General features: G+C 40.2%; 3 protein-coding genes across 4 annotated transcripts; 1 reads left to right on the forward strand and 2 right to left on the reverse strand.

Annotated features, from left to right (window-relative positions):
* Positions 1 to 1,060: 1,060 nt before the first annotated feature.
* Positions 1,061 to 3,588, forward strand: mmab (metabolism of cobalamin associated B). Its single transcript, XM_080432605.1, has 9 exons — positions 1,061 to 1,176; positions 1,397 to 1,455; positions 1,910 to 2,003; positions 2,129 to 2,186; positions 2,276 to 2,348; positions 2,448 to 2,545; positions 2,649 to 2,713; positions 2,827 to 2,886; positions 2,988 to 3,588. Exons 1-9 carry the CDS (start codon positions 1,073 to 1,075, stop codon positions 3,070 to 3,072), a joined length of 696 nt encoding a protein of 231 aa, XP_080288731.1. The 5' UTR covers positions 1,061 to 1,072; the 3' UTR covers positions 3,073 to 3,588.
* Positions 3,589 to 4,242: 654 nt separating this feature from the next.
* aldh3b4 (aldehyde dehydrogenase 3 family, member B4) lies at positions 4,243 to 9,181 on the reverse strand (the record flags this gene model as incomplete). Its single annotated transcript, XM_080432600.1, has 10 exons — positions 4,243 to 4,455; positions 4,616 to 4,715; positions 4,801 to 4,967; positions 5,096 to 5,485; positions 5,585 to 5,666; positions 7,401 to 7,486; positions 7,580 to 7,700; positions 7,981 to 8,091; positions 8,250 to 8,439; positions 9,129 to 9,181. The coding sequence occupies 10 exons, from the start codon at positions 9,179 to 9,181 to the stop codon at positions 4,256 to 4,258; spliced, it is 1,500 nt and encodes a 499-aa protein (XP_080288726.1). The 3' UTR covers positions 4,243 to 4,255.
* A 654-nt stretch (positions 9,182 to 9,835) lies between these two features.
* Positions 9,836 to 25,263, reverse strand: ube3b (ubiquitin protein ligase E3B). Of its 2 annotated transcripts, none has more exons than XM_080432587.1 (28): positions 25,129 to 25,263; positions 24,865 to 25,001; positions 23,831 to 23,999; positions 23,542 to 23,659; positions 23,338 to 23,397; positions 23,141 to 23,245; positions 22,937 to 23,033; positions 22,749 to 22,834; positions 22,588 to 22,670; positions 20,949 to 21,054; positions 20,727 to 20,847; positions 20,404 to 20,581; positions 20,135 to 20,301; positions 19,091 to 19,258; positions 18,521 to 18,692; positions 18,299 to 18,417; positions 17,763 to 17,877; positions 17,461 to 17,560; positions 17,249 to 17,368; positions 16,968 to 17,144; positions 16,456 to 16,566; positions 16,222 to 16,359; positions 16,006 to 16,071; positions 15,860 to 15,918; positions 15,485 to 15,667; positions 13,388 to 13,499; positions 13,140 to 13,232; positions 9,836 to 12,977 (listed from the first exon to the last, which is right to left on the reverse strand). In XM_080432587.1, the coding sequence occupies exons 3-28, from the start codon at positions 23,989 to 23,991 to the stop codon at positions 12,786 to 12,788; spliced, it is 3,207 nt and encodes a 1,068-aa protein (XP_080288713.1). In that variant the 5' UTR covers positions 23,992 to 23,999; positions 24,865 to 25,001; positions 25,129 to 25,263; the 3' UTR covers positions 9,836 to 12,785. The 2 variants fall into 2 exon arrangements, with proteins under 2 accessions (XP_080288713.1, XP_080288714.1); XM_080432588.1 differs by having other exon boundaries at positions 25,227 to 25,250.
* Between the last annotated feature and the right edge of the window lie 950 nt (positions 25,264 to 26,213).

Here is a 26,213-nt window from a genome sequence, read left to right on the forward strand (position 1 = left end):
ACAACAAAACAGGCATACACACGGTATTGCCAGATTCTGTGAGAGAAATAAGCAGCCAGGTCTCTGAAAACAAACCTAAAAGAAGGGACTATAGGCCACATGAGCGCTGGACTTACAAGATCTACAAGCTCACATTGCGACGCGTTGTGAGCTTGTAGATCTGCTATTTTCAGAAAGATCTTGAAAAGAAATATTTGGAATGAATATATGAAAAGAAAAATTGGCTTGTTTTAAATAAAATAAGCCCCAAAAAAACAATATTTACAAGCAACTTAACAGAAAAATAAGACCAAAGTCGCTTATAATAAGCGGACATGGCAACGATGGATATTCCGAAGATGAGGAGGAGCTAAAATGTGGCTTCGGCTTGCAACAGCCAATGAGCGCTCGAACAAACGACACACATTTTACGCTTATCCAATCACAATGCCATGTTTCCCTACGACGTATTGGTGCATATGCTGGTGCCATTGGTCGTTCGATGAAATGACCAGCCCGCTACCCAGTGTTGCCATGTCCGCATATTATAAGCGACTTTGAGCTTGTTTTACTGTAAAGTTGCTATATTGATAGTTGCAGGTTGCGGTTTGTGTTTTTGGGCAGGGCTTGTTTCTAAAGTATAGTTGTTTAATTGGACTTGGACTTGGATTTTTAAATTATTTTGACCAGTGGTTCTCAAATATTTTCATGTCATGTACCTTGACCCAAATGCATTACTAACCCTTAATATGCATTTGTCCCCTAACCCCCATCTGGAAATGTTTTGTGCCAGGGGAGCCCCGTACTAGATTTGTTAGAATGTTTCAAAAAAATATTCCACATTTTATTTCAAGATGTTTTTTTAAATAGTAGATATTTTGTAGCTATGTGGCTATTTTCAATGTATACCGTATATACGTTTAAAGTGCTCATAAATGGCCTAGTATAGTAGTAGTCACTATGGTGCCCTAGTTGCTTCTTTTGGGCTTGTTTTCCTAGACCTGGTTGCTTATTTCTCTCATAAAATCTGGCAACGCTGACCAGGCAGCTACGGAATACCTGTGGGACAAAATAGATTGTACTGAAAACAAACATGGCTTCAGTTGTTATCAAACCAACTCAATTACGTTGCATTATAAGAGCAGCAAAATGTCTAAATCTGAATTGGACAAGAGCTTCCCTTGGGTTTGAGAGAAGGTAGTTACATGGCTGTGTTAGTTAGATTTATGTTTCATTATGTTTATGTGTGTTGTATAGGCTACAACACACACTGGTGGTTGTGTAACTTGTGTTATCCACTCTATGGTGTTATCACAGGAAAGTAGATATAGGCAAGTAATGATGTTTAGCTAGTACTACCTGTTAGTATTAACCATATGCATATTTTGCAAACGTTTTGCTTTTTATCGTTGAACAGTTTTGTCACCGAAGGAGACTCTAAGATCCCTAAAATTTACACCAAAACTGGAGACAAAGGTCAGTTAAAATGCACGGTAACAGGATAGGTGGGCGGGCCTAGGGACATCTGGACACCTCGATTGGTATTTTATCCAAAATGTAAAAAAATAAGTATATTTGGAAAATGTTTTTGAGTAAAGTATACATAATTAGAACATGCTTAAACATTTGACAATTAAGGCCTAATATTTATACAATTGCTACAAAACCTGTATATACAGTCATTTTGGGTCATAAACAAGAAGTTGAAGGAGAAAATTAAGTCTGATAATGATGTACTGTGCATGTTCACATCATGTATACTTTACATTACTTTTCTCATACTTTTCACATAGATGTGCCCATATGTCCATAGTGCCCAGTGCCCACCTATCCTGTATCCAAAAGGCACCAGTGAACAGTGATGATGATTACACATTTCTATCGTAAATTCAAGTCAGATGGAATTAGCTTTTATTACATTTTCTCATAGGTTTTTCCAGCACCTACACAGGAGAAAGGAGGCCGAAAGAAGATCACGTGTTTGAAGCATTGGGAGCTACAGATGAATTGTCATCAGCCATAGGGTATGAAATGTGTTATTATTATTATTATTATTATTATTATTATTAATTGTAGTCATGTCACTATCAGCTTTGAATTCATGTCTTTTCGTCTGGCTAACTCAAAGTAATCAGCTTTAATTCTACAGGTTGGCCAGGGAGTTCTGCATTGAAAAGGGCCACGAGTTCACTTATCAGCTAGACAAGGTTGGAATTCCAACTTCTACCAGCTTCCAGTAGTGCTGACAAATTAAATAATATACTTGCACATTAAATGCCTATTTCTCCTCCCATAGATACAGTGCATATTACAAGATGTGGGGTCAAATATTGCCACTCCTCTGTCATCTGCGAGAGAAAGTCATATAAGTAATTTACATTTTTATTTAGTACAGTGCATTTAATAGCATTTGACTTATTGAAGTGATCCAGGATCTACCTGCCAATTTTTTCTTTCTTTTTGATTAGAGAAAACCAGGTTTTCCTCTCAACCAGTGGAGGACTTGGAAAGCTGGATTGATAAATTCACAGACGTACTCCCACCACTCACCAACTTCATTTTACCTGTAAGTAAGCCCACTCACACTGAAACGAGGCTGTGGTCAGAGTGCAGTCTTTCGTGATATACAGTAGTATATCATGTTAACACTTGCATATTACATTCCACAGTCTGGAGGCAAGAGCAGTGCTGCTTTGCATGTAGCTCGGACAATCTGTCGCCGAGCAGAGCGCAGGTCAGTTCAAGAGTATTCCACCGTTATAAAATCATAAAATATTCCTCAAAATGGCCTAGTTAGTCGTGATAGTACTGACACAGTTGGCTGACAGCTCTCTTCTCCTATTTCAGTGTTGCTCCTATTGTGCGCTCAGGTGAAGCAGATCAAGATGTTGCCAAGTTTTTAAACAGGTCAGTACATGGCTTCTGTGGAATTTAATGCACAACCACAGGAACACAATGTACAGCATGATTTATTGACCTCCTTCTGAATTATTCCATTATCCATTCAGATTGAGCGATTACCTGTTCACTGTGGCTAGATATGCAGCTATGAAAGAAGGCAACGAAGAGACAATCTACAAAAGGCCTGAATAACTACATCCTGGAGTGAGGAACATAGATAGTTACTTTTTTATTTTATGAGTACAAACCAAAATTCTGTATTCCAGTAAGTTAGGATGGAAATAATACTAGAATATCCTACTCAAGTAGAAGTACTGTTACTTACATAAATATTACTTAAGTATAACAGGGTTCCCACGTCATGAAATTCCTGGAAATGGTTTGGAATTAACTGAATGTTTTGAAAAATGTTTGGATAATATCATTTACATATTTTTTGGCTATTATGATTTTGTTCATAAAAAACATGTCCCAAAACATGTCTAGCATTACGTGAAATTACTTGTTGAAAACTATACGCATGGTCACACTGAAAGGGCCAATGTGGCATCCTGACCACAGCCAATCAATATGAATACACCCTGCCAACCCGTTGCTCTCCCCTTAAGTGATTCCAAAGTGGTGACCATCTTTTCTTTATTAGAAATTTTTCTCAAAGAATGTCCTTATTGCGCCATAACAGTATAAATGACTACTTACTCCCTGGCTTTCCAAAAGCAGTATTACTAAATTATACATTTTTAAAAGTTAAATTACTTATTTTACAAATGTAATGCAAATAGTACATGCAGCTTCTAAATTAGAGTAATGATAGTATTTGTAATTAGTTACTTCCACCCCTGTTAAAAAGTGTTACTGTTTATTCATTTCATTGATAATTTCAGGATATAGCCATACTCAAGCAAGCCAAACTTCACTGTAATGTAGTTGCATTACAAACACATCCAAATGAATATATTTGAACATCCAGAATAATAGTAATGCTATTCTGTTTCACACAGCTACACCAGAATTGAGTTACGTGATGTATTGACCGGGTTTAATCCAAAACCATATAACAGCAGATACTGCAGTGTTAAAAACCCTACATTTGTCTGTACAATATATTATACACAGATGTATATTTAGTATGCTTTAAATACAATCATTTTGTTGTCACAATGGCCAGGCCATCCCACACTGTGAAAATATGCCACTGTGTTGAATATGTCATGGAGACATGAATTCGCTGCATCACAATGCATTCTTTCCCTCATTTTTATTTATTTCGGTCCATTTAACTCATTAATTTTTATTGCACCATGTCCAGTATTTGAATGTCAGGGTCTGGAGTGTTCAGCTTTCTTTCCAAATGTATCTGTCATCACCCGACCTCTCATAGGATCTGGCACCAGCCCTCGCTCTTCTGAGAGAGTGTGCTGGCCCATGTCATTAGAGACAGATTGCGGTCGTCATAGGGTGGATAACGCAAGTAGGTGACACATTCAAACCGTGTGCCTCTTAGCAGGCACGATTTCCTGTGAGAAAATGTGTCAAAGCTGTTGCGCCCATGGAAGGAGCCCATTCCACTTGCCCCTGTAAAGTTTAAAGAGATTTTATATATTATTGATCCTTTTCACACACACACCCTGAGTTACATCATCCTGAGAGGGTTGGACCCCCATACACACACTAAACTTGGCATAATTTGTAGTCCCATGTGTCATATTTGTAAGGTTGCATGGTACCAACTTACCAACTCCGCCAAAAGGCAATGTCACCATTACACTCTGCAGGACGCTATCATTGGAACAAAAGCTCCCACTAGACGTCTCAGTCATTAGCCTTGAAATGACCTGTAAAGAAAGGATGTGTGCATGAATAGAATATGCACTGGCAACACAAGTACTGTACATTGAATATAAAGATGTGTGCGTTTACCTTGTTGTTGGTAGAGTAAGCATACACACAGAGAGGCTTCTCTTTCCGATTAATGAAGGCAATTGCCTCGTCTACATTGTTAATGGTCAGAACTGGAAGAACCGGGCCAAAAACTTCATGTTGCATGATGGGGTCTGAGTCTACCACCTCTGTCAAAATTGTTGGGGCTTCAGACACAAGATAAAAACAAACCATCCATTACAAATATGTACAGTACATACAACATACAGTATTTGCACATTATAGTGCAAACTCTGGTGCATAAAGAAAATAATCGCAAATAGATTACCATTACCTATGTATTTTTCTTCTTCAATCACCTTCCCACCCATGGCCACCTTCCCAGACCTCAACAGCAGGTCTTTGGTACGGTTCAAGGTCTCCATATTCACCATGCGCCCAAAGCTATGGGACTCACGGGGATCAGAGCCATAGAACTGCATCAGGCAGCATTTCAGGGCCTGGACCAGCTTTACTTTGACATCAACATGGCACAGGATGTAGTCGGGAGCTACCACACTCTGCCCAGCGTTATGGAAACGTGCCCAGGCAATGCGTTGTGCCGTGATAAGGATGTCACATTGCTGGTCCACATAACATGGGTTCTTGCCACCCAGAACGAGTGTAACAGGTGTCAGTGTGCGAGCTGCAGCCTGAGCCACTCTGCTTCCATCCTCCTTGTTTCCTAGTGACAGTTGAAATTACAGTATAATCTTTATTTTATCTAATTGAGTGAGTAACCACAAAAACAACATTTTGACAGCTGAATCATTCTTATCTTCACCTGTAAAGAAGATGTGATCAAAATTGAGTTCCGCAATTTCAGCCAAGTAATTTGGGCCTGCAAGAATCACATGGAAGCACTCCTTGAAAAAGAACAAAAAAGGAATTAGGTTAAATGATTTAAATGTTTGCATCAGGGATAAAATAGGTGTCTTTATCTCATACTGTTAACAATTTAGGGATTTCCAGAGCGATTTACAGTAAGCAAAACAAAACATATACTGTAGTAGTGTGCCATTTCAGCCAAGTTCATTATGCAGCTGACAAGTGATTAGTTGACAAAGGTGACTGGTACACTAAAGAGCTAAGCCATCTTAACACCTCAGCACAATATTTAAAATACATTGCGGCACAGTTGTATAAGCTTTTTTGTGACTTGTTGGCAAGGATGGCAATGTTATTTATTCAGCAATCTGGGAACCCATCGCCAAATAAAAAAGGAAAAACAGCACCCTCTGCTGTTTTGTACTATTTCACTTAGCTCTGGGGGGAGCAAAATGGAGCACCCGTGCGCAAGGAAACCGGGATTTTGGTCTGCCTTCAGCCTTTCACTGCCAATGGTGCGACTATTGGGGCGGCCATAGCTGAGTGGTTAGTGAGCCCGCCTAGGGAGCCAGAGGCCCTGGTTGCCCCAGGTACGATTCCAGGCCACGCCAGCATATGTGTCGATGAAATGAAATTTGTCCCTGAGCAAGACTCTTAACCCCTAATTGCTCACAGGCCCTCATTGGAAACAAGCCCGCAAGGACTTTCATGAACGTCCTGTTAAAAGGAATTATCCTTATCCTATGTTTTCATTCCCACGAACAATATATCTACACGGAACACTAACACCACTTCTCCCAGAGAACATGGATCGTTTCGGTTATAAGCCCACTTGTTTCTATGATGAAAGAGCAAGTTAAAATGTGAAGATCTTTCCGTGGTTTTGTCTGCTCCGAGGACACTATTATATATATAAGGATAAGGATAATTCCTTTTAACAGGACGTTCATGAAAGTCCTTGCGGGCTTGTTTCCAATGAGGGCCTGTGAGCAATTAGGGGTTAAGGTCTTGCTCAGGGACAAATTTCATTTCATCGACACATATGCTGGCGTGGCCTGGAATCGTACCTGGGGCAACCAGGGCCTCTGGCTCCCTAGGCGGGCTCACTAACCACTCAGCTATGGCCGCCCCAATAGTCGCACCACTGGCAGTGAAAGGCTGAAGGCAGACCAAAATCCCGGTTTCCTTGCGCACGGGTGCTCCATTTTGCTCCCCCCAGAGCTGTTAAATGAGTTTCGGTTTGTTTCTAGTGGGGAAGGATCGGCAGACACGTAAATCCCGCCCACTACATTTGATTGGGTAAAGCGCGGCCTGCTTCCTGATCTGAAGGCACGCCCACTTGTATGCCAGTGCGTACGCGATATGACAAACCCCCCCCGACAGATTCAAGCGGAGAGCAGAATCTATTCTTGAGAGATTATTTATTCAGAAACACTATACCATAAGCTAGTGCCACGATATACTGAATTAATTTCATGTTGTACAATTGTCATTTCTTGAAATATGACCAGATTTGTCTTAGATCTAGGATTTTTGGTTAATGGTTGCATTCGTCAGAAAATGAGGGTAGGAAAACGGTTTTCCATTTTGATGCATTAAAACAAACTATTGAATAGATTCAAGTCTTTGATCATAAGAATAATTGAATCATCAACAGCCCTAATACACCAATACTTCCCCAAATAGAAAGCTTTGTCACTCAATCTTGTTGGGATTTACCATTAAGGAGAAGCTGTATCTATTATTCTTATGGAACTCTTATAACTACTCACATTATCCAGATATGAGGAGATGAGACGATGTAGAAGCTCTGCTGTGTGAAGGGTACACTGAGAGGGGTTGATAATTGCACAGTTCCCTACAAAGATTAACACAACATATCAATGGTCAAACTATTGGTAAGGGTGGATGTAAAAATATAAGCCTAAATTAAATATGTTTTAACGGGTACCTGCTGCGATGGCCCCTACCAATGGCACCAGACAGAGTTGGACAGGACTACACCAGGATCCTATGATCAACACCACACCCAGCGCCTCATTCACCACCAGACACTCATCTAATGTGGTGGACTACGCCAATAAGATAATGACAAAACAGCAAAAAATTAGTTCACAGCAAGTCAAGCTGAGCCACGGTCATCAGTAAGCAGGCACCTGGCAGTCTAAAAGATATACAAGCCCATTTTAATCTTTAAATTATGTAAAGACCACTTCAGTTCTCAGGTTCTAATCTGATCTGGTGGGCTCAGTACAATGCATTGCTTTGTACCCTGGAGACGGCATGTTCTAAATCTTTGCATGGGTAAATAGCCGATGACAATGCTTAGAAAAATATTCTCATGCATCTCACCAGATTCCTTTCCACGCGTAGTGGTTGCATCCATTTCTTCAGGTTGTTGATAGCATAACGAGCCTCATTCTTCACAAGAATGAGCTCTGACACAACTGTCTCAAACCGTGACTGGGAAACAACAGGCACAAAAGTAGGCTACTAAAATATCTGAAACAAATCACCTCTTTAACAATTATATCTTTCTGACTGTGTAGAAACCTACTGCATTATTTCAACATGAACACTGCAAACATAAACTTCAATATTGCAGGTGCTTTAGTCCACACCTTATGGAGGTCCCTTCCAAGAGCATCCACAAATTCACACTCATGTTCCTCCAGCATACGCACTAGAGCCTCAAGCTGAGCCAGTCTGAAGAATTCCTCAACTGTGCGCCCGGCTTTGAAGGCATGTCGAGCCCGCTGCAGCAGCTCCACACCCGCCACATGCTTCAAACAAGGCTCTCCTTGCCTGGTCCTGGAACACAAAAGATGGTTAATAGTAAATTAACATAAATCATGTGTGGTCGGATCTAAATATCTGTCCAAATACGTTCACCATGTACAGTAGGGGTTCTACAGTTCCATACCTTCTGCATGTTAAGCGGCCATTCCTTTGACATGCGTAACATGCCCTTGCTTTTCCACTCATTCTAACAAAACATCTTGCAGGTCTTTTCTAAGTAGATTTTATTTGTAGTTAAGACTTAAGCCTATTCAGACTGACCAGTTGAGAACCCCAGCTATGAAATTCCTGTATTTTCAGCCAATCAGTTGGTGAACACCCACAGGGTTGACCTTATGTTGCCTCAGCTCTATGTTCCATCAGGGTTGGGGTTGGAGTTAGTAGTAGTACTACAATTAAATTAACAGAGGGAAGTTAGGGTTGAGGAACAGACACGCATCCACAAAGCAAACCAACCATTTCTCTTGTGATTGTCCAGAAACTTTAAAACAACGTGGCAACTTAAGGGATCATGTTGTCCAAACCAAAGAGAACATTCACTTTACCTGCCAAATTAGCAACCCTATGTCTAGCCTTGTGTTCAGAAACAAATACAAATGTTCCAAATCATTGAATTTATATAGTCATTTAGTTGTCACAAAATAACCTACACAAAAGATTATCCCATAAATGTGTGCCTAATGCTGCAGGTGTGCATTTACCTTTGTAATGTTTTAAACCAGTTTGTAGGAGAAGGGCTCTGTGGACTAGTCATCATTAATTATTCCAGTGATGATATGGGTGGTAGTTAGTATCCAGAACCCATGCAGATCCTACAATTGGTTAACCTGTCATGAAGTACAAGGAGTGAGCACAGGTGAATAGAAAATGGGTTTTGGGGCGTGCAGAACATAACCCGCAGCTTTATTCTAGGAAATCTGAAAAAACATCGTTGTATCAGAAACTCAATTTCCCCATTTTATGCCTTATATAAATGTTGCAAATATAATCCGTCTCCAAACAGTTACTCATCGATCATTGCAACAATGAAGAATATGCTTGCAGAATACTAAAAGGTGATATTTTATGGTTTAAAAAGTTTTGTTAAAAAGTTAAATATATTATGATAGTAATCATTGCTAGCGTTTGTTCTGTAACAAGGGTCTCCCCTCTCTTCGAGTTCTTCAATAAACAGAAAATATGGTCACCAATTTCATCCAATAAGGAGAGAGAACCCATTTATTTATTATCCATTTTGACCAATTTTGACCAATTTGTCTGCTCAGATGTTTTGTTTAATCACTTACAATTTCACTTGTTTATCCTGTATACTGCATGAGGTTTCTCTCCTGACTGGATGAAATAGGTATTTTCTGTTCACGAAAGAGCTGGAGAGACAGGATTCACAGGAAGACCCCTGTTACTGAATACTCTTTAGCAATGATTATTATCAGAATATAGTTATTAAACACTTACTTTAACAAAACAAAACACAAAGATAATCACTTACAGCACCTTAAATGCCATACTGTAGCCTACCTGACAGCAGAATCATGTACAACTGGTAGGTTTTGACTCAGAGCAAGACAAGTAAGGCAGGTGTATATAGTTCATTAATTATGATAATCAAGGCAAAAGGCAGCCTATGCTCTATTAAGCTATTACTGATAATGGGGGGAAAAACACACATCATGCTGTTAAGTAAATGTTTTATATAATAATGGTTTACATAACTTTTAACAATTGTGTTAATGTCTCACAGAAGAATGAGTATCTTACACATGGACAGGTTTTACATGGGAATTGCCTTTTCAACAACAACATTTCACATAGTGCAGCCAGTTTCTAAGGCTATGTTAACACTGGCACCCCAAATCAGATTTTTGGCCAATACAGATTGGAATCAGATTGTTTTTTTATCAAGTCTGAACAGCAAAAGAAAAAAACTGATGTAAACTGATTTTTGCAAAAGAGATTGAGCCTTGTTCAGACTGCATAAAACCAATCTGGATAGGAAAATCAGATTTGCGCTGCCAGTCTGAACAAGGCATCACTTCTATAAAGGGGTCAGTACTTCAATAGGAGTGTTGCACTTCAGCTGGATTCAAAGCCAGCTGCAGCAGTCCACTGGAGCATTTGCAGTCTGATCTACTGTTGTTACTGTATAGCTTTCATGACATCATTTAAAACTGATGAGTGACCTCATCAAACAACAGACAAAGCTCATGAGGTATCTTTCATCTCTCTTGCACACTACACAACAGCTCTATTTCTGTAGTGTTACAAAACATTGCTTCAGCCAAGACTGGACAATAACAGGAAGGGGAAAATGAAGCTCATTGCAGTGATATCCTTAAGAAGTTTTTTTTGTTTTAGTTTTTAGTTTTTTATCAAAGATCATAAGAACAGGTTCACTTCATCAGTTTGCAACTAAATTTAATATAACTAGGGATATATTACAATATGTTTGCATTTTTATTTTTAGTAAAGTTAGTGGCCATAATACTGTTTAGACAAATAGTGATAAGTTGGAATATATTCTTTGTTCTCACAAGTCATTCACCACTCGCAAAAAAAACACTTTTTGCATAATAGAGAACTTGTAAATTTGCAATTATTGATGATTTAAACCTTTTTCAGTTCTTTTGTAGTAAAATTGTAGTGCCCTCACTGGTAATAAACAAAAAGTCAATTACATGACAACACTAAGTAATTAAACCCTGTTTAATGTAATATGTATATCATTCACCCTTTAGCCTGATTTATACTTGGTTGCACACCAATGTCACGAACAAAAAATAGGCGATCTACAAGCTCATGTGTTGCACTGCAACACGTTTGAGTGCGTAGGTCTGCTATTTTTGGTGCGCAACACAAGTGCACAACCAAGTATTAGTATTAGTAGTAGTAAGCCTTATTTCCCTTTATCAAATGCCACAAGCAGAGCAGAATTTAGTGTGCAAGAGAACATCTCTATAGGAGACATCAGAACAAGCTGTCAAATTCAGTTCATGAACCAGTCCATGACATCATGTTAAGAGGTTTTGCCTCAATGTTTTTTTTCCACATGGCTTAAAAAAGTCCAGAGATGAGAGAGCAACCTTCTGGGACTCTCCTTGTTTGTCTGTAGTGGTAGAACAGTGGTTGGGTTTCAGCTGTTTCTTCTTAGGTGCAGGGAACATTCAAGTACCTTGCCCCTATGTATGGCTTGATTCCGAGAGACTCGAGACAATCAGACATATAATAGCAGGGGGGGGGACACACAAACATGAGGCACTCAGCATTATTCAAAGATGTAGTGAAAAATCTCATTATATCGGTAATTAATACAAACAGTAACATCACAGATTGACTTTGTGGTTCACGTTTTGGGGTGAATGACATGGATCAGCTTTGCCTGCTGCAACAGGCAGAAACTCACAAATAATAAAAACACCCCCTGATACAGCAGGGGATGGACATCTTTCTCTTGATCAAACAAACAGCATGATGGAGTTAGGGTGTCTGATACAATTCTGTGTAGAAAAACACAGGGCCAAAGCCTCAGTCAGATGACTGTAGGGTCTTAAGTAGGGAGAAATGGAATGAGGTCACCAGGATTTACTTTCATAATCCACATGGGATATAATGTAATCAACACAGGGCCACTTATCATGGGCCATTTCCCCATTATAAAAGTTGAACATGAAGCAATGATTTGTCTTCTCTTTATAAAAAGGTGCATCATGTTCCACAATACTTCTTAAAACACATCTAACAGCCTAAAGTTACTTGGATAATAGAATCCAAACGGGTAGGTATATTAACAATGCATCCCTTGGACTGGTTTTGCTCAAGTGAGTCTCTCATGTGTCTAAGGGCTTGCATTGTATCTGTATTGCTTTCCACTTTGCTTGACATGGTTGTGTTCGATCCATGAATCATTCTGTTAAGCCTGAGAAGTAGAGATCTAGCCATTTCTTCAAATTACAGTATAGTATATGATGTATTGAATTTCAGGAGTGGTTGAGCAAATGCTGAAAAAATATAATCATGCTGCAAAAAAGAAAAGAAAAAACAGCATTCTCTTTGTTTTTTCCCCCCAGAACAGTATATATGATGGCCAATGATTGCAAAAAAGATTCTATAGGCAGCAATGGGAAGCAGCCAGTGAGTGGCTGGCTGGACGTCCCAGAGGGACTGTGCCGAAGGAGAGTGAAGATAGTCTGGTTTGAATTAGCAGAGACAAAAGGAAAGTACACAGCTCCTCTATGATTCCTCTTTTACTCCTGATGCTCCTCTGAAGTGACAGGCACCAGTTCAGGCAAGCCTTGACCCCCTTGCTGGGGTCAGGCTGCTTGGAAAAGCCCCGCTGTGCAGACTGTCCTGGTGCAGCTCAGTTAAGAGAGTTCAAAGCCTGTGTTCATACTAATGGCGTAGCGCAGCTTGTCACGCAGAATGCTTTTCTTGCTGTAGTTGGGCAGCTTGAGCAGGTTGAAGCAGGTGGATGAGGTGGGCAGACGTCCACCAGGTTCCTTCTTCCGGATGGTGAAGAAGCCCCTGAGGACACTGCCGAGGGTGTCTCCAGTATCCTAGACACAAGAATGTAAACTTTAACACATTTCTTGAGCATAAACAAGACATGGAAATAATGGAAAGCAATATAATTCTACACAAAGTAGGGATGTCATGAGCCAAGGCATGATAATGAATGTTCTAAGGATACTGTGCCCTTTCTCCTCCGTCATTCTTACCTGGTCATCTGAAACCTCCACACAACGGATGGAGAAAGGTGGTTTGAGGTAGGCGAAACCTAGAAGAGGCGGCCTTGAGCAGCTAGTCACAAACTATAAGAACACAATAGCAACAGAGGACAAGAAATTCTCTTATAATACAGATTATGTAGCAAATACTGCAGTTTGTAAATTAAATATATGTACTTGGCCAAATTCAGGGGTGGTAACTAAAAGTCTGTGATAGTTATGGAGATAAGAGAGCTTACTTTGAGGAACATAGCCCTCTCTTCAGCGTTGAAATCACTGGACAGGATGTCCCACAGCCAGATGATGACCCGATGACTGCTGTGAAATCCTCCATAATAAACAGTGTGCTTCCTGGGAAAGAGACAAATACATAATAAAAAAATAAGTAGTTTAGTAGTTGTTGGGGTATTTGCCATAGTACATTTGCACATACATGCATTTACCGATACCAACTAATGGAAGTGGCTGCCATTACTACAGCACTGAGGAGCAGTTAGGGCTTAATTGTCTTGCTCAGGGACACTTCGACACAAACTCGGAGGATTGAAGGACGAATTTTCCGATTCCCAGACGGCCTCTCTATCCACTCAGCTGCTACTGACCCTACAAAAACAATCATTCCCTGACCAGGAATCGAACCTGGGCTTCGCTATACCATTATACCATCAGATGCAACATGGTGTAGTGCAACAACATTATACAATCTCCACCAAAATTGTCAAAAGGTAACAGATACGGGTTGGTTAATACCAAAGTAGACATTTGGCATATCTAAACATAAAAGTTATTGCATGTGGTTGAATAGGGCAAGCGAAAAAAGCTATACGAAATGTTCTATCAGAAACCTTTTTTATATATATAAAAAATGTATATTCAAATGTGCTGAAAGTGATATCTTTTGGTTTAAAGGTTTTGTGTTAAAAGGTTAAAGCTCTATATTCTGCTGCTTAAGAGTTTCAAGAAGCTCCAGTGCAAGCCGTATATTTGTTAGTGTCAGGGCAATCTGGGAACCCATCGCCAACTGAAAATGAAAAACAGCGCCCTCTGCTGTTTGTTCTATGTCTGTTGGCTCTGGGCGGAAGAAAACGTAACGCCAGAGCGCAAAGGAAACCGGTGTTTCTGTAGCCTTCAGCGCATCACTTCCGGTTGGTGCGACTATGTTTTCATTCCCACTAACAATATTTCTACACGGAACACTAACACCACTTCTCCCAGAGAACATGGATCGTTTTGGTTATAAGCCCACTTGTTTCTATGATGAAAGAGTAAGTTAAAATGTGAATATCTTTCCGTGGTTTTGTCTGCTCCGCGGACGCTATTGTTAAATTAGTTTCGGTTTGTTTCGAGGGGGGAACGATCGACGGACACGTGAATCCCGCCCACTACATTTGATTGGGTAAAGCGCGGCCCGCTTCCTGATCTGAAGGCACGCCCATGCGCACTTGTTATGACGAACCTCCCCGACAGATTCCAACGCAGTGCAGGAATCTGTTCTTGAGAGATTAGTGTCAGGGTACCTACATGCTCTGCTGTACTGCGTAACCTTATGTTAGAGGCATGTGTAGGAGTCAGCAAATTATATAATTTCTGTCATAACCAACCCTATACGCAGCTGTCAGATTCTCCTCTAGATTGTGGAACCATTGGCGCACATGTCTGTATAGAAACTGATCTTTATGGAAGGTTTGTCTGTTTATTTCTTTTTTTATGTTATTTTTCTTTATTGTGCTGTTTTTATTGTGAAATGGATCTCCCCTGGGTCTGAAATAAATAATTGAATTGTTTGTTCAATAACAGGGGTCTCCCCGTCTCTTTAGTAAACAGAAAATACATATTCAGGTGGGTTACACATTTAATCCAATCAGGAAAGAGAACCCTGCAAAGATCATTTATTAGCTTGTGTTATATTTAAAAAATGTCTGCAATTTTTTTTATTACATCACTTCCAATTTCACTTGTTTATCCTGTATCCTACAGTATGCGTTGTCTCTCCTGATTGGATGAAATTGGTATCCCGACCTGAAAATGAATTTTCTGTTTACTAAAGAGCAAGAGAGGAGACCCCTGTTAGTGAACAAACACTCTATTAATGATTACCAGATATATCAGAATATGGACCTATTTCACTTATTACTGCACCGTTAATTATTGTAATAGCTGTGTAAATAATTGTTTCCCCTTTGTTAAGTGTAGCATAGATTTTCCTGTTTCTTGTTATGGGTAGCATAGATTTTACTCCTCCCTCTTGTTCATAAAACATGAAAGGATACCGCGGGCAAAAGACAGCATTATAAAGATACTGAAGGAAGGGCATGGATGTCAGAGAGGTTTCATACTTGAGGTCGTCCAGATCGATCTCGGCATTGTCCCCAGAGACAAGACGCTGAACTTCAGGAGTGGAAAACATGTGCAACCACTCTGGGTTGATGATGCTGCGGAACCCACGGATAAACGCTGTGGTCTGCTCCTTGATCTGTGTGTGCATCCGGAAATGTGCCATGAGGTGTATGTAGCTGATCCTATGAGAGAATGCATTTGGTGGAGATGGAGATTAGGTCAGACTCAGAGGGTGATCAAACAGTGAAACAACATACAGTGCAACTGTTAAAAGTACAACCATATACTATACAACATTGTGCTGTATATATTAGTCAACTTAAAAACGTGAGTAACAGAATATAATCATAGAATCTGATAAAAAATGTACACACTTGTTTTCATTGGAGACTGGCATAGTCTTCCCTCCCGGTATCAACTCATGACAGACCAGCTGGAAGGGATGGGATTAGAATTACAGAGGAAATGTCTTGTTTTGAATAATTTCACTTCCTATTTTACACATGGCTTTAGGACTTACCTGCCCCATGACATCCTCATCATAAGACAACGTCAGTCCTAGATCCCCTACATCACCATCATAGCGCTGAAAAACCAAACATGAAGTCTCCCTCAAATATAAATCAATCAACTGGAACAATGTTACCCATGAATAAAAGCCCATGCCATTTTAGTGGGGGCGGGAAATAATAATCAGCCATTAAAGAGTTTTGGAGAAGCGTTAACTATTGCTGACCTTGATGGATGTGAGATTCTTGTAGAACTCAGAGTCCAGTGAAGGCAGCTCATCAATGGAGCTGTAAAATGTGCTGTGGTGGTGTCCTAAGACCTGACTTAGGAAGAAGGAGGCGAAGGGGACATCCACAACAATGCCCTGAAAACACAAAAGTAAGACACTCGGTCTCTGAGCCTTGGAAGGTGCTGCTGCGTTCAGCACTGCAACAATAAATAAGAACTTACTCAAACATACCTCATACATTGCTTTGCCAAGCATTTTCCCCACAAATTCAAAGAGCTGCAGATGGTTCTCGTGGATGTAGGATGTAGGTGAAGGATATAACCTTTCATTTCCACTGGTAGTCTATGGTGAAACAAATATCATCTTAATGGTAAGAATCGGCATGGTCAATGACAGCATCAGAACTTTACTCTAAGTTCAAGTTAAAAAAAATAGACAGCTCTTTTAAACCTACAATTTGAACGCTTTCTTCCTTCAATCTTGCCTGACAGAGAGCTAATTGCAACAATGTCCAAACTACACATCTTGTATCCAATCTGGTGGCCCGGATCTGCTTCAAATAGCTTTATTCACATTGTTTACCAGTTGGTATTCCACCTGACACCAGGGTTGAAATGTCTCAATAGTAGAGCAGGCAGACCTCCAACCAGAATAGATGTGATAGCTGCTAGTTATATTGTATTGACATACTCTACCCAGTACCCACACAAACACAGCAACACTTGGATTTAAAAGAAAATTACCCTAAAGAGGTTGAGTGCAGGATTAAAGACTTTCTTGATGATCTCCTCAAGAAACTCTTTGAAGACACCATCCTGGTCAATACCAGCCTCGTCTACTCCCAGGTCATTGACAAACTTCACACGAATGACACCTTTAATGGAATTCACAGGCAGCCGACGGAGCTGGTCATATCCATCCTTAAGGAGAGGACATTACCGACATTATTCTGAGATCGTGGTTATAATATATAAAAGTAATTTTATTCCATGCCAAATACGTCCTGGGCTAGCTCCATCCATACCTCCAACATCCGAGAGCGGCGAATGGTAATATGGGTGACGTGTGGCGAGGCAGAGTTCGTCTCCACCAATCCCAAACTCTCTTTTTCTTTTGTCACAATGTTCCGAAACAACAGCACCCTCTGAAATGGGTGGGGCAATTCAAAGAAAATGTTATATGAAAGCATAACTATGCCTGCAATTAAAAGGAAATAATCCACAACTAAATACTCACATTTTTATGTGGAATAACATGGGGGATGTACTGCAGTAAAAGTTGGGCTCTTTTCTTGCCCTTCTCCAGCTCTTGGAACAATAGGCTGGGCTTCAGGTCCCTGAGAGCAACCACACCCACAGGAACAGATGAGCGTTTCTATTGAAGCACTGTGTAGTGACTGCACTCTGATTCAATAGAAAAGCTCACTTGTTCCTCTGTGTACAATGTTAATAGACTACATTGTAGTAAGACAATAGGCTCAGGAAGTGATGTTAATGGTAATGATTCAATGTTCTTTTTGAATGAGGTGAATTTCTCACTTGCGCAGCCAATGGTCATCAGGGGTGAACTTCCTTCTGCAGTCTCGCTCATAGAGCACCATCTCCCAGCCATGAACACTGTGGAACAGCTCCAGTTTCTCTCCTTTGGCATTTTCTGTTGTCAGACAAAAACATACAGACAGAGATAAAACACTCACATCCAACCTTGGTGTGCTGAAGGATAAGGATAATTCCTTTTAACAGGACGTTCATGAAAGTCCTTGCGGGCTTGTTTCCAATGAGGGCCTGTGAGCAATTAGGGGTTAAGAGTCTTGCTCAGGGACAAATTTCATTTCATCGACACATATGCTGGCGTGGCCTGCATATGCTGGCGTGGCCTATATAAGGTGGCTGATGTGGGACAGAATAAGTATTGGATACGGTACGATGACTTCTTCTCTAATCTGTATTATGAAGATAAAAATATATATATTTATTCATTTATTGTGACACAGCTGACGGCACTCTGTAATTTATTTTGCCAATCTGTGATCACTGATCATCACCTTGAATGACATGCGGTGAGGCTTACTCACCTAAGATACCATCCCATACCATCTTGAACACAAACGTGTTCAGAAATGAGGAGATGGTGAGAAGTTCTTCTATCTTGAAAGATGTCTGTTCCTCATAGACCTCAATGTCATCTAGAATTCTAGAACACACACAAAATTTCATGTCTTCAAAAGGAGCTATAGAGTTGGCAAAATGTTGTTGCTCTCTTGCACAGCATGTACTGTAATTTTGATTATTATTACGTGATGAGGTGCCGTGAGCAGTCACAGAAGAGCATGAGCATGGCCAAGAGCTGCTTGGATTCTTCTGTGTCATTGTTTAGGCACTCCATGAACAGTTTCAGTCCTCCTTGAGGACCCAGCTCACAGATGAAAGCCCAAAGTTTAGGCAACAGATCATCAAGGTGTGTCAGACCTGCACAGAACAGAGAGAAAGCCTTCCATAAATTATCCATTTGTGTGCAGTTATCATTAACACACATTAAAAACATTAATTCATCTATTTATTTATTTCTTATGAAAGTAGGTAGCTGATATATTGCACTTTTACTTTAGCACTAGGTATACTCTTGGTTGCTTGTTTTAGAAGAGAACGCACTTAATGCTTCTGGTGATTAGTAGTTTCGTTCCCCACCTATGTTGAATGCACTTATTGTAAGTCGCTTTGGATAAAAGCGTCTGCTAAATGACTGTAATGTAATGTAATGTAATATTTCTTACTCTCAAGAGACGGTACAAAAACGGTCCATTTGGATACATTTGTACACTCTCCGAGTTAAATTAACAATGACGATGTAACTCTGTGGCACTGACCGGTGAGAATCTGGAGTCTTATCTGCGTCAGCGTCGAGAGAGCAGTCTGGTAGAGAACACAGACGCTGCACACCTTCTGAACTTCAGCTGAGTCCACACGCTTCCCCCCCACTGGCTTCAGGATGTTTCGTACTGAAGCTGACTTCTGAAATGCCCTCTTGAAGAGACCTGTCACAACAAAGCCACAAAACACAAGACAGTCAAAAAAGAAGGGGACTCAGAATACATAGGCAAATTATATCAGTTTGGTAAGAGGGTTACATGCACTTATAAATAATCCATTTCAGTTATCCACTGAAGCAGACGTTAAAGGTGATATTGTTCAAAGACAATTATGTCGAGCTTGTTAAAAGGTGCGGAATAAAAGTATGGTGTTATTATGATTGTGAAATATTTTTTATAATTTGTTGCAAAAAGAGAGAGCATGGACAATTGGATCCGCAATCATTTTGTTATGTACACCCCGCAATGAGCTTCCCCCTGTCTGAACAGGAGGCGCTCATTGATCTTTCATGTGACGAGCTATTGAAAGGCAATTCAGAACGAGTATCCAGAGTTGTGTAATTCTACGCAGAGAAAGCTTGTCCCCTTAACGTCTTTCTCAGCTCAACGCAGCCACCTATCACTGAACTGTATTCAAATGAAAGGTTCTGTCAACAGATTTTGGCTTAATATGCTTCGTTTTAAAAATGTGTGTACAGAATCAATTCTCTTGCTTTTATTGATATTATTCATTCATTTCAACGATAAGATACTGCTGTAATTTCATTTTCTAAAAGATATTGATATTTTATTTTGATATTCTTTATTTCCACTTTGAAATTGCGCTATAAATAAAGTGTGGGGTCGGCAAAACAATTCTCAGACATAATGGGGTTGTGGCATTAAAAGTTTGAGAACCCCTGCCTTATACAGTATACCTGTACGGAACTCTGGGAAATAAGGAACCTCAAGCAACAGAGGTGTTGTGTTGTGATGTGGAGAGTCATACGACATCTAGTAGCTGAATGTGGTCTATACAAAAGCACATTGAATATAACTCACTCTTAACTGGTAGATTGTTTTGCGATGTACTAGGCTGTGGGGGAGGAGGAGTTGGCTCCAGGCTCTCCAACTTTTTAGAGAGGACATCACTGAAAAGCGTCCGGATAACATTAACACCCCACAGGTACTGCAGCTGTTTGGTGACCAGCGGCATTGACTCGTTCAAACTGCAGAGAATAGGAGAGGGGTCAACCAGAGAAGACATTAATTTAAATATGTGTCACACTAAAGGTGTTATCCATCTAAATAAAAGAGGATGTCTCGCTGACCCGTAGTCTACAGTCTGGGAGAACCAACCCAGAACTGGGTGCCAGTGCGTGAGGTTGGATTTCTTTTGGGACACATATCTCTGGCAGTAGGACAGCATGTCAGTCAGGTCCTTCACAAAATGGTTGGCCTCTTCCTCCAGGACTTTCTCATTGAGGTAGCCCAGGTGTATCAAGTTACCTACCATACAAAGAAAAATATCAAATGCTTGAAAAACAGTATTCCCAACAATGTAGCTATGACCAAACGGCCAACGATATAGGCTTACTTGTCCATACACATTTGTAAAAGCCACTCTCATTGTCTAATTTAAAAGATAGCCTACCCAGTAAGCAGAGCGTGTGGCTGCCTTCCAGACAGACACATATGTCTAAACACTGTTCTTCACGACTGAGAAATAGAATGAACTTCTGCAGCAGGTCATGAGTCTGTATGGAGGCCATGCACTGCCAAATAAAGAAGAGCCAATCAATGCCAATCTAACAGTCAACCTGTACACAGTGACCAAATGAGTCAAATTGATCAAATACTTATTTTGTGTGTTTACCTCTGGGGTGAGTACACTGAGATGGGATACAACTGCTGGAACCGACATGATGTGAATCAGGAACGATCTCAGCAGGTTATCAGAAAAATGAGCAGCAATGACCGGTCTGGGGAAAAAATGCATACAGCTTTAAACACACACCAAGCCGTCATCGGCCCAAGCCGTCAACTATGGTCTGTAGCTGAAAATCGGTTGTAGAATGTGCAGCGGTGGTAGTGAGGTGTCTGAGTGGGTCAGTCAACCGATTCAAATGTTGAATAGGGGAGAGGGGGGCAGAGCTCTCTCTCGCATTTGCCCAGTGCAAACACAGAGAAAGAGAAAAGCCACGTTTTCACTACAGTGCCAGAATCTTTCCAGCAAAATAATTAGCATATCTTGCTGGAATACCAATGAGAGAGGCCGTTTTCACTTGCCCTCCTTGGCAGCAAAAGTTCTGGTATTGCCTGATAAGCGACCGTTTTCATTTGTTTATTTTCTAACGTTATAGTACTTTATACTCGCACGAGAGATGACTGTAAGCACGCGAGATTGTAACTTTAATCCATTGAAAGAACAGAGGATAAGCAAGCTGTTTTCTCATTCTTTTTTTCTCTCTCACAATCATTCATTATCACGGGGACGCAGGGGTTAACAGGTGGAGTTGACAGATCTGTTTCTAGCATAAAATCTCAAGACATATCTTGAATTAAGGTTGTGCGATATGTCAAAATATTCCTATCGACCATCGGCAGCAAAATAAATCGCAGATTGACAAAATATTCGCGCTAGAAAAGCTAATTAATGTGAGACCAGCTCCCCAGTCATTAGCTCGAGTAATACTTTGCCGTACAGCTGGTCGAAAATGGCAGATCTACAAGCTCACAATGCGCCACGTATGCAACACGTTGTGAGCTTGTAGATCTGCTATTCTCTGCGCACGACCCCGCCGTTGTATGACGAAGTATACATTCTGCTGTAACACGTGCAGTGTCGGGTAACCCTAACTGCGCCCTGTCAGTGAACAGAGATGAGACGACATGCACCTCTCTCACTGACCAAAACTTGTTCAGACAACGAAGAATTATAAAACATCTCTTCTTCTATAGGATATTCTTTTCAGGACTAAGCTAAGATCACAGGAGATGAAGTGAAGTCTTTTTAATATTCAGACTAAATGATAAATCGTGCTGCTGCGGGATAAACCCGCCCAGGCCGCTCTCCCCTGTACCTGGACGCGCAACGCGCCTCAGGCGGCGAGCCGTGAGCAAACTCACATTTCAAATCGCATTAATTGACTCCATGGTGATATAAACACAACAGACACAAGTTTTAATATCCAGACTTGACAGCAAAAGTTAAGAATCATGGTACATGCGTTCCTGCGTCATCAAGCTTGCAAATGCACTCGCTGTGCATTTTGCTATTCCAGACAGACTTCTAGTACTTTGATTTCTAACGCTTTCACTACAGGGAGAATTGTATTCTCCCAGTATTTTTTTGAAACGCCAAAACTTCCGCCACACAAGATCAGTGGCCGTTTTCACATTAGATGAATTTCAAAAGTTCCACTATACTTCCTGCACTTTTCAGGCTATGTGAAAACAGGGCTAAAAGATAAAGATAAATATCAGAGACTGAGATTCCTTCGATGACAGCTCACCTTAATGACAATGTGAATATTGCTGTTAGAGTGCCCTTTGAGAGAGACGGTCTGGAACGAGCCAAGCCATTAGTAAGCAGGATCTATACAAGAAAAACAAAGATGAAGTTAAAAAATAAGGCACCAAATTAAAAAAAGAACACTATGAACTGTTACAGTACCTGTATTACAGAGTAGAATCCCTTTTGATTTAGATGCCCCATAATATTCTCACAAATCCTGGTCAATGCTGGTTTCAGAGCCTCTCCTTGAATAAAGAAGGGAGCATGTTTTGTTTTCTATTTTCAAAAAGCCTGACACCCAATAATTAAATGTGTTCGGTGACAACCGTAACTGATCAGACACTGACCTTTCCCTCGTGCTATCTTCCAATTCGAAACATCTGTGAAGGTCACCAGCATGGAGAGGTACAGTGTTACCAATTTATTTTCCTGAAGTATGTCAGGCTGAAATAAAAATAAGAAGTCAGATAGGTTCATTCTGATGTGAATAAAAAGCACTGGATTCAAATAACTTTTCAAAAGTAACTCTACTGCTTTGATGCGAAACTTGCCTTTAGGTTTTTCAGTAGCTGACAGGAGACCCAAAGAACATCTTTAATCTGTTTGAGCCAAGGAATGGTGAGGTCTTTGGAAAGAGCCAAGGACACATACCACACCTGCCATCCAAATGACAGAACAGTCACTGAGAACAATTGTACTTTATCTAAAAGCTGCTTGATTGAAAAGAAAAAGGTTAAAGCATACTCACTTTAGGTTCATTTTCAACCTCCATACTAGCAAGTATGGATCGACAAAGCTTCTCAAACCTCTGTATAGTAGGTAGAATTAAAGTGACTGGTTAAAAATCAATATACTAACAGTTACAGGTCTTTGTTCAAATATGAAAGTATCCCAAATAATACCAACAATGTTGTCTGAGTAGTACAATTTTGTGTAACAGAAGATAACTCACCAACTTATCTTCTTGGCAATAGACGAATAATAATTTCCGAGCAATTTTGAAGATTGATAGTGCATTTCTCTTTGATGTCCCAACTTCAGGAACTTGAAAATAATCATCGACCTCTTTCCTGGTGAGACATTGAGAGAAAAATGTTTTATCAGTGTCCTTAAAACTCACATAAAACTCAATTAACAGTCTCTCTAAATTCTAATAATTTTGTAATTTATTTGCGTGTGATGTTTGCTTATACCGTAAGTGTGGATTTGTCACTTCAATTTCATACCGTTATAGAGCCTACCTTATTTGCTTCTGCAGTCTGCAGCGACAAAGAAATCTCCTAATAAGAGCTTGGATTTGGGTTGCTGCTCTCTCCTTCTCCTTGTGTCCTTTCCTCTCCTCTCTCGCCACCCTGGCTTTGTCCAGGAACTCTGACTTGGAACTTTGAGTTGCACCAAACATTGTGCACCCTAACATGAATAAATCAAGAAAATAAGAAATCAAGTAATTCAGACACTGTGAGAGAAGATAGATATCACTGAAATACATGAATAATAAAGTCAAATGATTTTTACACAGCAAACTATATAACAATACAGGCGTTTCTCAAATGATAATTGATCTTCCATATTGGAAGAAACAACAGTTCCTATCTGCAAAATATGTGTTGTTTATGATATATGAGATAAACTGTATATCAACGCAAAAGTAATAATCTGGTGTCTGATTACCAGATCTTGAAACAATTCACAGTGCAACAGTAGTTCCAGGCTTTTTCGAGGCTTTTTCTTTTTTTACTTTGTCTGCACAGAAATTGGGCATTTTCTTTTGAAGGTGGTTACCAATGGTTACAGGCTACCATGTTGTAGGAAAGAACTATACAAAATACTGTATAGTGCAGGGCCTATTTCGCAAAGATCACTGTTCCAGGTGGTCCCCAGCTAAATGATGGAAGTAACCAAATGGACCCTTATAGATCTTTAACTCTTCAGAGTGTAAAATAAAACCATTTTACACTCTCAAGAGTTCAATTATTGTTAAACATCTGCATTACTTAATTTACAAGAAGTCTACACAATTTAGAGAATGTAGAAGAATTGTTATTTTGATCAACGTTTTCCTGATATATCTCTCCTATAGTATCAACATTAATACAGCATGAAATTGTGGACAAAATCGTATCCAACGATAACAAAATATTCTAAGTTGTCTGAGAGGCTAAATCTCATCAAATGGTGATGAATCCGTGGCTCAAATGCCGAATAAATAATGGACCTTGATATGAAAAGGGTTGAAAACCACTGTGATAGATGGAAAGTGTAGCAGTGACTTTACCTTCGATATGTCCCAATATTGACTTTGTCTGGGCCTTATTGGGGCTCAGTGGGCGCTATACCCCTTCAATCATCTTGACACCCTCGACATCCAATATCAGGAAAGCCAAACCAAAGATGATCATCAACTTGTCATCTCTGAAGAAATGGGCGACAGACAGGAAAGATGGAGCTGTGTTAGCTAGCAGAGGGAGCTAGTTCGTCGCAAGTTAGCTTGATACTGTTTTAGAAAGAATGTGAGGGAAATGGGTCAACGATAACTCACATCATTATGGGATAAAAGTGGGTCCTTGGTCAATGACAGCCTAAAAACATGGAAAACATATCGTTTCCAAAATGTAAACAATAACAAGAGATCCGTACGTTGACTGCAGCCATTAATCCCGTGTGTCGCATTGAATGATTCCGGGTAGTAATTTGTCTAGTGTGAGAAATGGTGACATACACCTATTGTCTTGTTTTGGACAGATCGTCTGTTAAATCCAGAACTATTTGTGGTCATGTTAGGATTATATAATTAATGGTGGTTATTAATGTTTTTAACAAGCGCGTTGGGGGGGGGGGGGGCGCTTCTGACGAGGGGAACATTATCTCTGTTACGCTTTCAGTGGAAGAATTAACGTGGTGACAAATTGACTGCAGTTGTATGACAGTGGTTCTCAAACTTTTTCATGTCAAGGACCCCCAAACTGATATGTATTTGGCCACGGACCCCCATCTGAAAAGAGTTTGCCAGGGACCCCAGAAGAGAAGATTTTTTGTTCCAAAAATAGCAGATGTTATGTACAAGCTTCGTGTCGCGCTGTGAGCTTGTACATCTGCTATTTTTGAATAGCCAACTTAAAGTGGTTAAAATGATTGTGCTGGGGACCCCCCTGGAACCCCAAGGATACCCTGGGCGTCCCCGGACCCCACTTTGAGAACCAATGCTGTATGATATGTCACTACAAAGCATTTACTCATTATAGATTTATGAACAGGGGCTGTTGTTGTTGTAGCCTGAGATAGTTTTATTTAATTGACCACACCACACATATAAAGTACTGGGCAGTGCAGCATTTTATTGTTGACTGTACCTTTAAGACACACACACACACACACACACACACACACACACACGCACGCACGCACATGCATGCACAGGAAAAGTGCTGTGTTGCCAGGTTTTGCGAGAGAAACAAGCAACCAGGTCTATGAAAACAAGCCCAAAAGAAGCGACTACATGAGCCCTTTGAAAATAGCCGATCTACAAGCTCACAACGCGGCGCGATGCAACGCGTTGTGAGCTTGTAGATCTACTATTTATTTGTTTTAATCTTGAAGAAGATGTGAAAAATGTATATTTTCGAA

This window comes from Gymnoscopelus braueri, assembly GCF_963280865.1.
Source record: "Gymnoscopelus braueri genome assembly, chromosome: 7".
NCBI classification, from domain to species: Eukaryota; Metazoa; Chordata; class Actinopteri; order Myctophiformes; family Myctophidae; genus Gymnoscopelus; species Gymnoscopelus braueri.

Excerpts from the sequence above, each read along its gene's own strand:
- ube3b (XM_080432587.1), bottom strand. The coding sequence starts at position 23,991 with ATGTTTGGTGCAACTCAAAGTTCCAAGTCAGAGTTCCTGGACAAAGCC. Across the intron at positions 20,302-20,403 it reads TCCCAGACTGTAGACTACGG|TTTGAACGAGTCAATGCCGC; the intron begins GTCAGCGAGACA and ends TATTCTCTGCAG. Across the intron at positions 17,369-17,460 it reads ATGTTATTCCACATAAAAAT|AGGGTGCTGTTGTTTCGGAA; the intron begins GTGAGTATTTAG and ends CACCCATTTCAG.
- mmab (XM_080432605.1), top strand. The coding sequence starts at position 1,073 with ATGGCTTCAGTTGTTATCAAACCAACTCAATTACGTTGCATTATAAGA. Across the intron at positions 1,177-1,396 it reads TCCCTTGGGTTTGAGAGAAG|TTTTGTCACCGAAGGAGACT; the intron begins GTAGTTACATGG and ends ATCGTTGAACAG. Across the intron at positions 2,546-2,648 it reads TCACCAACTTCATTTTACCT|TCTGGAGGCAAGAGCAGTGC; the intron begins GTAAGTAAGCCC and ends TACATTCCACAG.